Below are 11,980 nucleotides of genomic sequence, written 5' to 3'. Positions count from 1 at the left end.
AAATGCAAAAAGGACCCCAATTTTATTGAAAGGACAGTATTGCTATTCTAGGCCAACAGAAAAACTAGAAACGTGTTCACCCTCAACCTCAGCTCTGTCTTCGGATTTCCCTCTTTTTTCCACACGTTAATCCATGATTTTCCATGCTTGAATTACCTCTATGGTAATGAACAACCTGCAATCAGCCAGATCACATGCTGAATATAAAGTGTGAATTCTGAGTACGGGAGTGCTTAGGGCCTAACCAGTCCAGCAGTTAACAAGAACCTGGGTAAGATAAGCATGGTTTGCTTTGGGCTGTGAGCTCTGGGCTGCTCAGGGTTAATAGCCCATAGTTAAACCATGATTTGACTATATAATAGTCTGGATTGTTAATACGTGCAAACCGGGTCTTGTGGAAGCGGTTACATGCCTGCTCTCTCCTGCCCATGCACAACCAGTTTTAAGTTATTTACTACTATTTTTTATTTTTATTTTTCGATTTCTATTCTGCCTTTTTCCTACAAAGGGCTCAAGGCAGCTTACATCTCCTCCTCCATCCTAGCCCCCCAACAACAACCCTGTGAGGTAGGCTGGGCTGAGAGTCTGTGACTGGCCCAAAGGCACCCAGTGGGCTCCATGGCTAAGCGGGGACTCGAACGCAGATCGCCTGAGTCCCAGTCCCATGCCCGTATCCACACCACCACACTGGCTCTCACTACGTGCACACAAGGTCTTTTGTGCTCAGCTCACACTGCTAAACTCTGCCCCCAAAGCACTACAAGCATGATGTGGAAGCCAGTGGTGATGTCCTACAACTTCACATCTCTAGTCTTCTAGGAAGGATAAAATTTTGCAACTGGCAAGCTGAGCAAAGAAATACAGAGGAGAGTCAGCCGCAATGACAAATGAGTTTTATTTTCAAGCGTAAGCGCTTAATAATGAATATAGTCTGGGTCATTGCATTTTCCTCAATCTGGTTTAGCTGTTATTTATTTAATAAGTGCTTTAGTTTACACACCCACTTCCCATTTTAAAAATCCCAAAGTAGTTCACAGTGTCTTTCAAAATGTGTAATTAAAAGCATAACAAAATGTAGATGCACTGAAGGTTGGGAAAGGCCCAGGCAAATGAGCAAGCCTTTAGTAAGGATAAAAAGCTTGCTCAACTGCAGAGGCAAAGTCCATTCTGAGGGAGGGTGCTGCCCCAGCAAAGACCCGTGGCCATCCTGCTGCCAACCACACCATCATGAAAGTGCATCTCTTTAAAGCAGTGGTGGCCAAGGTGCAGGCAGTTTAATGGATGGTCCACTAAGGAATCGTTCCATCTCAGCCCTTTCCCACCACCTTGCCATCAAGGGGCACTTGTCAAAAGGTAAAGACACCTGGATTATCTCTTTGGAATACAATCTCCCTGGCTTAGCTGGCTTTTTGTTTGCATGGGTGGTACTTTCTATCCCCCCCCCATGAAATGTGCAGGAGAGCTTTCCCTCTCGAAAACAAATGCCACCCCCCTGCTTTCCCTCCATACACCACTATTTATAAATATAACATTATATTTATACACTATTTATAAGGTGTCCTTGGGAAGCAGGGTCCTTTACAGATTGTAGCACATATGTGCTTTAGTATATTTTGGGGGGTAGGTCTGAACTTTTCAGTACCTCACACTGCCGGGGGCCAGGGATTACACTGCCAAGATTATATGTTCAATGATTTGTGGAAAAACTCAAACAAAGGCCTTTTTCAGCAGGAAGAAGTAATAACGTTCTAACATGGGCAGTGGTGTTTAAGCTTTGCAGTCTAACAACTAGGATATATTCTTGTATCACTGGGGCAAAAACAGAGCTTTCTTCAAGACTCCTGTTCAACAGGTTTTACTGCCTGGAAATTCACTCAGAGTAGCATGAAGTATTAAGGACATATTTTGTTCTACAGCAAATATAACAAAGTATGCATTTATGAATTAACAGATGCACAAAATTTAGGCGTAGTTGCGGGAGCCGCCTGTGGAGTCCTGGGAGGGCTCAAGCTAGTTTTCTTGGCTGTGTGGCTAATGCTCAAGAGAAAAGAGAAGAAGAAATATGAAGAAGAAGAGACTCCAAACGAAATCAGGTAATTATCTCAAGAGCAACCCCTTTACTTCTCCACAGTCATGCCCAGTGCAAATCAGCACCGTGTTTCCTTTCTCTGTCACAAAAGAGACTCGCGAGTATCTGAACACGTACAGCAATGAAGCACCTACTTTATGTGTGCCTCCTTTTAAAAGGAGCTCAGATTGCAAGACTGGGGTAAAAACACACCTTAGGATCCTGGGAACCCGCTGCAAGTTGGAGGCGGTTGTACCAAGTCAGTCACCTCCAAAACAACATGGCACATGAAAGATGAAGAAATCTGGGTTGCAAGAGGCATCCACTCATTGTGGTAAGAGGAGGAGATGTGGTGGAGATATCTCTACCTCCCTCCACCCTGCATTTTTACTGCTGGTCTATTTTGCCCATCTAACTAGAACAGATCTGAGGAACATGGAAGGAGGCTGGAGAGGGATCATGGATCCTGGCCTCTAGTCCTCCTCCTCCCTGTGAAGCCCCGCTTTCCCCAAGGTTGCTTTCTGACCATGGCATGAGCAGCAGAGAGACGAGGGATGGGTGCTGGAGCACGGATGTCTCTGAAATCAGAACTGCAGGTCTTGACTATCCTGGGGACCCCCAAACTTGGTCTAGTTGCCCCCTTTGTAGAGAATTTGTGCATGGATTAGCCTCTGCATGGTGTTTTCCTCAATCAGTGGATATACACTAATGCAGAGGAGGGAATGTAGATACGGTCGGGTGGAACTGAAAAGCAAAACGCTGCCTGTGAATATGTACGCCTCAGTTTAAACAAATGCAGTTGATGACAGCCTCAGATACAGCCATCTTTTCCAGCTCCTGCAACATGTGTTACCAGGAATTCGATATGGAAAGGGAATGGCTTTCACCAGTACAGCCGTGCATCTCATTCCCCTGCTTGGTTTTCATTCACATCACTGCTATGTTACGGCCTCTTAAAGTTTGTTCCTCTACCTATTTAAGCACTAGGTAGAGAAATAGAAGTGTGTGGTCCTATTTATTGTACCCTCACTTGATTGGCCCATGTGGGTTGGGGATAAGAAACTACCATGACTTCTTTTTCCCTGTGTGAGACTGTGTGAGCATGGCCAGTATCTTTGCTCTCCTCCTCCCCCTCCCACCCCATACAGACCTTCTCTTTTATATGCAAAAGGATTATATCTCAATTTTCCAGAGCCAAAGTAGGATTTCTTTCACTATTCTGGAAGAGTAAATCACCAGGATGCCTGGGAGGAGCATGCTTTCCAAAACCAGTTCAACGCACGCACAATGACTGCATTCCGTGAGCGTGCAGCTCCCTGTATGCTGGCACAGAAGCCCTTCCTAACTCCACATTGCCAGAACTTTCTTTGCAGGGCATTTACAGGAAGTCCCTGAAAGATGATTCAGCAGGCTACACCCTTTGGGACTCAAAACGAAACCCAGGTGCTTCCTTTACTTCATCTCAAGATCACCTCCTCTCACGAGCTATCAGTTTATTCCCTTTGCAATCATAAAGCTGATCTTTTAACCCTATGACCAATCATTAGAAACCTTGTGATTAAACCAGTTCTTTTTCAGAAGCCTCAGCTCCAAGAGGCAGTCTTTTCATGTGTCACTCATCTATATTTTTCCTGTTCTTTACTTGGTCTCCTTGGAAACCTTTATTTTACATCACTGTCACTTCCCATACCCAAAAGGCACGAAACATATTAGAAGACTTGATAAAGGAAAAGTTTGGGGAGTAAGAATGGGATAGGACAGCAGCACGCAAGCTGCCACAAATCTTTGCTACAGAAGGATGAGATTAATGAAAGGAAGCCATGTGAATGGTTGAAGGAAGCAAGAACATCTCTCAAGGCAGAAAGGTTCTCACTGTAGTTGCAGGAACACATATGGAGAAATCCAGCCCTCCTGCATGAGCAGCTTTATAAGGGGATCAGACAAGTTCATAAAGGTTACGACTATTACCTGTGTATTAACTGGAGAAGCAGAATGCCCCTGAATGTTAATAGCTATGGGGGAAGGGATGCTAATAGCCCACCCCACCTGCTTGGGGCCTGCCCCTAGGCATCGTTAGCCACTGCGGGAACAAAAGGGCAATCTAGCATGGGCTTGATCCAGCCAGACCCTTCCTACGTTCTGATTTGGATGCCCTTGGAAATTTATTTTCTCCCTCAAAGAAAAGCAGGATATAATGTGAAATCGTGTGTGCAGCCTTGTAGATGCATCTGGCAATTGTGGAAACTGGTGTAGCAGCCACCACAAAGCAGCTAGTATGGGAGGTATGGAGAGTGGCTGAGGACATTGCCTGGCCAAACAACTATATACGAGAGAGAACAAGGGAGGGAGGGAGAGCGGATCTGGGGAAGATCAAACCCATGTGCGGTGCTTTATACCAATGCCCATGGCATGTAGCAGGAGCTAAAAACCATCTGGGGGAAACAAGGCTGCCTGCAGCCACCACTTTGCCTACATGGTATGAACAAAGAAGAACTAGGCAACCGCAGCATGATCTCAGCAACATGATGTAAACCTGATTGACTCAACATGTTTAAAGACGCTGTGATGATGGAAAGTACTCTGTAACCCAGTTTCCAGCTGCAGGAGGTGCTTCATGCTCCACAGCTGACTCAGCCAAATTAGCAAGGGTCAGAGCACATGCCAAGGCCTGACTTATTTTCACAGCATCCCACCTTCCCTTGCTCAGCATTTGTTTTGTTACTGGATCCTTCATGGCAGAATCAAGTGTGCGGGGAAAACCACACCACCCTTGCAAAGCCAGAAACCTAAAAAACATGTTCTAAGCAGTGCCCAGGATGATTTTATCGGATACCGAACAGTCCCACCCAATGGCCACAATCATCATCATTATAGAATAATTATATACTGTTTCTCATTTGAAATTTATAAAGTTATAAAATAGCAAGTAAGATGAAGACAAAACACGCAACACACAAAATACCATGAGGTTGCAACATAGGCAGATCATGGACAGGGAAAAGCTGCTGCTAACATTATTTTCAATAAATGCCCAAAACACAAAGGTGTTGTTGCCCGAGAACCATCAGAAAGGATAGCATTTCACAAGACAGGTGCCACCACAGAAAAGGCCCTGCCTGCATGTCACCATCAAACAGAAATGTGGCCATTCCACTGAACAAGGCCTCCTCTTGAAGACAATAATGCCCTGGGAGGGTGACATAGGCAAAAATATTCCCTGGGATCTCCTGTGCCTGAGTTCATAAAGCTTTGCATACTAATACCTACACTTTAACTCAGTGCAGATCTGTTAACACAAGTGCGTATGAGGGGTAGGAATATGCTCCTTATCACACATCATGGAGAAAAGCCACACCATGAATTCAGCTGAACATCTGACAAACATTCCAGAACTATCTCAAAAGCACCTTCAAATCTATGATGCACGAATGGTTCTGGTCCTCATTATCTGATACCTTTAATCATTTCGCCTCTTTTGATTACAGAGAGGATGCAGAGGCACCAAAGGCCCGATTGGTCAAGCCCAGCTCTTCCTCTTCTGGCTCCAGAAGTTCACATTCTGGTTCCTCCTCAACCAGATCGACAGCAAACAGTGCCTCCCGCAGCCAACAGACATTGTCAACAGAGGCTACTTCTCACATCACTCCGGCTCAGCACAACCAGGTGGAGCTGGATGGTCGGGAAACTGAGCCAAAGAAAATGAACCACACCGGTGCAATGAAAACAGAGGCCACTCCAGCCATGGTGCCTGCTCAGAGTCGGGCTTTCCAGACGGTTTGATTGCGCCCCATCTATCCAGCTCTAGCTGTGTCCATAACTCACACATACCACCAGCATTTTAATTAGATTAGCTTGATCCACTACACAACAAACCCTCACTCAGTATTTTCGGCACATTTCTATTCTGAGGTACAGATACAGACTTGAAAAAATAACTCACATTGACTTGTTTTTGTAAACTTTTTATTTTTTGTGATTCACTCTCAGAAGGAAAAAAAAGGGGAGTATTGCATTTAACAGGTGTACCATGCTGGAACCCTGAACCTCTTTTTAAAGGAAGCACAAAAGGTATAATATTCCAACTGAAGCGTAGGAAAAAGATCTGTACAGTTCATGTACACATGAATTAGCTTCTCAACTGCAGCACGCTTTCACAGATGAAGGTATCTGATCAACTTCAAAAGACAACTGAGAGATGTTTTGCTTGTACCCTTTTGCTGCATTACCAACAGAAAGAAGCTACACCAACAGAACAAAAAGTAATAATGTGGAAAAAAACCTGAGAAGCGGCACTGGATTCTGAATTGCTCTGTTCACTGGAGGGACCTCCTCTGAACATGGAAGTGCATTAATTTTAGAAGGTATGTATGGCTGAAGGAATACAGACATTAGTCTACTGTGACCAAGCTCAATTCTCTTCTTATTTGTGTAAATCAGAAACAATTCCACCAAATTCAAGGGAATTATATCCTAATGGAAAATTAGAACGTGAGATCACAATCAAATCCCAAATTCCCCTTGCAGGTTTAAAAGGGTGTCTCAAACAGTAACTTAAAGCAAAACAAAACAAAAATGGCACTTGACTAATATTAAAGTCCCTGGAAGAAGTATGTTTCGCTTCTCTACACTGGAAACAATGAAATCCATTTTTATGATTAATATTGCCAAAGCTGCTGCTTTGTTTAAAAGTCCAAATGTTAAAGGCAACACCCAATGAAAGAATTTTTACACAAGACAAACAAAACCGTGGAATCCAATAGCTGGTTTTAACATAGAAAAACACATCCAAAAATACCACTAGCATCATATTATTAAAGAAATAACAGTGTAATTTATCTGTAGCTGGTTGTTTTTAAGCAGTTATGCCGTGGGAATTATTTCATCATGTTAGCACCAAGACAGTGGAAGAATCACTAGCCTGATTCAGTACAAATACGATTCCCAAATGTTTGCTTAAGATTTATCAGTTGATCATGTATTGGCAGTATGTTGGCAGTGACTGTTGGAGGTAAGGAAGGAAAAATGCTTTCTCAAAGGAATCCATTGCTAAGCTTCTTTTCAAGCAAAGAAAATACACTGAAGGTCTCCTGGGTGAAATAGTTGAAGAATGATCAAAACTGGGCCTTTCAGTGTACCTAAGAGCACAATTCCGTATATGTTGACTTATATGTTTAACTGTGTTCAACGGGCTTACTCCTGGTAAGGTTGCTTCAGCAGTTTGTGTTTGTTTCCCCATTCTCAGCCAAGGAGATTCCCTTTCCCTTCATGGAAATTAATACCAGTAATGTGATTTCTATTTGCCATTCTTTATAGTATACATGAATCAGCAGATTCTTAACATGGAGAACGTCAAACACAGGATTTATGGACCACTAAGACTTGATCATTGCACTGGATTGAATTGACCATACAGAACATAGCAGGGAGGTCACAGATTGAGAATTAACCCAATCTGTTACCACCAACTAAATGCTAGATAATGTATATAGACATAAGTACAAAACCAGTTAATTGAATTACAGAATATCCAAATGGACTGAGATTTAAGTAGCCTCCACATGTTTTGAGCCTTCACTTGATACTAAATTCACAGGCCCAAACTTGCCATTCTAAATGGTGGGGAACAAGCTTTGAATTCTACTGTTCCAAAGAATCACATATAACATTGTAAGTGAATGTCAAGTATATTTCACAGAAACTAAGGAGGAAAAAGTGAATTTTCTAAATTAAGGTGAAAGATAATATCTCAGATCACCATGCATCTCACTTTCAAAGGGAATGTTAAGTCTGGTGATTTCTGAAGTAAACATGGTACTAAACACTTTTAAAAGGGAAGCAACACTCATGTTATGAAAAGCCAAACATTATTTTGTAAAATATTCTATTTAAAGCATTTACTGTTATCCTGTATAAAAATACTATTTAGTGTTGTTGCATAAATCTTCTCTAGTTTTAATTCTTGATTGGTAAACTGAGGCTACTTCTCTTCTAATTGCTATTATTTGTGTACTTGTGCTCAGAATGAGCAATACAAAGGGAAGCAAATATTTATTATAGATTCCTTTGAATCAACAATTTAGTAAAACTGTTTTGTTGTCGTTTTTAAATAAAGATATTGCAGTATAAATACTGTTCAACCAACCTGAAACATTGTAAATACTTTTGCTAGGTAACTGAAAGCTATACTTTGCAAGTTTCTCAAATGAAACCCTTTTTCTTTTACAAGTTATGGTGTCTCCTCTCATTAAGGATCCCAGCTCAGAATTCTTAATGCACAAACCCCATTAAATAAAATCAATGAGTTGTAGCCAATGGTGAGTTTGCAACAAGACAAAAGCACTTACTGTCGTACATCTCAGGTTATCCAATTTTTACTAACTGCAGTCCAAGCTGTTTTACTCTCTGGAACAGCAAGGGATATGGCTGCAATTCACGGAAGAAAGCAGCAAAAACTGGGTGCTCCACTTTTTGCAAGCATGACCACTTTCTGCTTCTGTAACCCACCACCAGATAACAGCCTAATGCTCCAACAACCCAATGTTTTTATATTAACATTATGGTCTACTGAGGTATTACAAATTGAACAGCTGCCTCTACCAGGCTGGAAGGGCTTGTAAAACAGAGATGAGAAACTATGCTATTCAACTCTTTCAGTGTATTTGAACAGATGGATCACAGTAAGATCCATCTCCTGGATAGTTGGAAATCTGTTACTTGGGACTCTATACTGTATGCATGGCTTCTTATACATGCATAAAGAGATGGGGGCAAAGGCAAGTAAACAGTGAGACCCAAAACATTATGAGATCCTGGGCCAGCCACAAAATGAATAACCTCTTCACAACAGCAGTCACTGGTACTGTACTGGTTGTACCTTCCACACATGTCTGGATGGCAACACCCACCATTCCCAGTCAATGGCCCTGCTGGATGGGAATTCTGGGAGCTGTGATCCAAATGTCTCAGAGGGCCACCAAATTGGGGAAGGCTGGTGTAAAGTAAAATGAATTTATTTATTTTAGAGAACTTAGGATATTAGGAGGGTAAGTACTCGGAGGAGGGCTTTCTCTGTGGTGGCGCCCAATTTATGGAATGCGCTCCCCAGAGAGGTCCACCTGGTGCTGTTATTTGTTTTTCGGAGCCAGATGAAGACCTTTTTATTCAAACATTATTTTAATTGTTAATACTATTTATTTACTTTATTCTTTGGCCAGGGTGACTTAAATAAATAAACACAAAATAAAACAGTATAATTTATGATTGTGAGCCGCCCCGAGGCTTTGGCAAATGGGGCGGCATAGAAGTTCTCTAAATAAATAAATACACACACACACACACACACACACACACACACAGTCCTGTCAAGGGAAAAAAGGATTGCAGAAACAGATCCTGCAGGGCCTTATTAACAGTCATAAAACAAATCCTATCTCTAGCAGTTTAGCTACATGGAAAAAAGGTAAGACTAGCTAACACCTTTCCGTAAAACCACAGGGGCAAATCCTCCCTCTGACAATCATATTCAGATCTTTCAGTGCCAGAATGAAAACAGCTGATTTCTTCAGACTGTTAGAAGTTCATGTGTAAAAGGAAACTTCAGCATTTTAAAACTTTATTTTTCCCAGACTAAAAAGATTCTTTATTAATTAGTATAGAGATAAAATACAGATGCCGATGTAGGAAAAGCACTGAAGACATCAAAGGTACTGCTGTTGCTTCTTTCAATACTCTTGCACAAATCCTGGGAGCAAACCAGTTTAAAAAATGAGCCGTTGGAGTAAGCTTAAGCAAGCCCACTGCTTCCTATGCTCTGGCCACTTCCCCTTTGCAACAAGCTTCCTGTTTCTGGGTTATTAGTTGTAATGATGCTAACCTGATACTGCGGGTTGCTGAGGACTAAATAATCCAGAGTTTGAACCCATAGCTTATTGCCAAGGTAAACCTCTGGGTAAGCTTCAAAAAGCAAACTGCAGGGTTTAGACATCATGATTAACAGTCTGGACATCAGGTGTTCCTGGATTGCTTCTGCAAGCTGAGGCAGAGGAAGTGGCAGGTCAGCAGAAAGAAACATGCTTGCTAGTTCCTGCAGGGTCCCCCAATAACTGGATTCTTAAACGCAAGAATTGGCATTATATGCAAATGAAGTCACCACGGAGAAACAACTATTTCTACAACAACAGATACAAATATGGAGCATATCCCTTGTGCCAGCAATGCAAAACTTTCATAACTCCCTTCCATGCTCCTGAAAAACCTTAATTAGGCCTTGTTACTGAACTGTTGCAGTTAATTAAGATCATTTGTAAAGCTGAGAATTGTAAGTCAAAAAAGCCTTATTAAGAACAGAAGTGAATGTGCACATCTTACCAATAAGGATGAAAAACATTCAGAAAAATATGGAGAACTTCAACTAAATCATTTCATTTTAGTATCTTTTAAGTTTTTTCCTAAAATAAACTTAGTAGAGAGGAATGGGGAATTTCTGTCTTCTTTCACATCAGCAGGTAAGAGAGATCAAACAGGAGCACAGGGATGTCCTTCAGTTAGGAATGAACTGGAGCCAGAACTGAACAAATGTTACAATGGAATCCTAAACCTATGTATGAAGGCAAGTCCCACAGAGATCAGTGGCGTTCTTAGTAAATATGCATTGGATTGCCAGCCTCATAGTGAAATCCTATACAGAATCCTATATGGGTTTGCTTAGAAATGTGCTTGAGATTGCACCCTAAACTACAGAACTAATTTTCTTTGCAGACGCTAAACCAAAAAAGTCTGAGTAATAAGAAATGGGAATGTCCCTTTACCTCATGTAAGAACTTCACATGCCAAAAAGGCACAATGACTCCCAGGTAGGATTAAACCTTTCATCTCAGCATTATACATGATGAGAGAGAAGAGACGAGTGCACAGGGGAGAAAGCTAAATTGAGCTGAAGTTCACAGGGCTTCCAACCAACTCATAACCTGATTTTAGTGCTTGGACACAACCTCGAGCCTAAGTGAAAAGCATCTTTACACCAAGTGTATCTTTGAGCATATAAAAGATACTAATCACCAGCAACACTACAGAATGGTTTACACATGACAGGGGGGAAGACTATGAGGACATCAGAAGGCACAACACCCAGTGAAATATGAAGCCCTAAACAATTAATAATGCAGAAAGAGCCGTACTATCTCAGACCAAGGATCCATTTAATCCTGCAATTTATTCTCACAGCAGTCAACCAGATACAAGCCGAACCTCACTGGCACAACACCCTCCTGCCCATGTTCCCAAGCAAATGTGCACACTGGTATACTGCCTCTTATCCTGAAGGCAGCATGTAACCATTGGGGCTAGTAACCAGAGCAGTGATAGTGGCAGGGGATGAAAGTATGGGACTGGGACTCAAACTATATGGGTTTTACTTCCTGCTCAGCCATGGAGCAGCTGGGTGACTTCGGGCCACTTAGCCCACTCTACCTCACAGGGTTGTTGTGAAGATATGATTGTGAGCAGGAGAACTGTGTAAGCTGCCTTGAGTTCTTTGTAAAAAAGGCGGGCCGGGATATACATCTGTTAAATAAATAGCCACGGGTATCCTTCTCCTGCACGAATTTCTCCCAACTCCTTTAAAACTCCTCCAAATTGGCGGCCATCACCACCTCTTGTGTAAAGTTCTGCTGTGGGAGGATGGCATTTCCTTTTATCTCTCCTGCATCTCCCCCATCAGCCTCGTGGCACGGCTTGCTTCATTTCTAGGACGGGGAGAAACCTTATCCACTTGCTGCACACCATGCGCGCTTTTGCAAGCCTCCCTCCTGCCTGCCTTCACTCAACTCTTCCCTGAGCTGGCGCCTCCTTGCAAGACGCCCATTCCTCATTTCAGCGCCCCGCTGCCCCGTTGCACGTCCTTTGCCCGCGCCA

At 42.4% G+C, this 11,980-nt stretch overlaps 1 protein-coding gene across 1 annotated transcript in view; it reads left to right on the top strand.

Moving 5' to 3' along the window:
- LOC123028123 (CXADR like membrane protein) overlaps nucleotides 1–8,209 on the top strand; it is a 45,925-nt gene extending 37,716 nt beyond the window's left edge. The window contains exons 6-7 of the mRNA XM_044439657.1: nucleotides 1,952–2,093; nucleotides 5,554–8,209. Of these exons, the coding sequence (XP_044295592.1) occupies nucleotides 1,952–2,093; nucleotides 5,554–5,848 (437 nt within the window). The 3' untranslated portion in view covers nucleotides 5,849–8,209. The remainder of the gene's footprint in view (nucleotides 1–1,951; nucleotides 2,094–5,553) is intronic.
- Nucleotides 8,210–11,980: the final 3,771 nt, after the last annotated feature.

The sequence above is a fragment of the Varanus komodoensis genome, unplaced genomic scaffold, assembly GCF_004798865.1.
Source record: "Varanus komodoensis strain SLA01 unplaced genomic scaffold, ASM479886v1 scaffold35, whole genome shotgun sequence".
NCBI lineage: Eukaryota > Metazoa > Chordata > Lepidosauria > Squamata > Varanidae > Varanus > Varanus komodoensis.
This window is presented reverse-complemented; position numbering and strand designations above follow the sequence as displayed.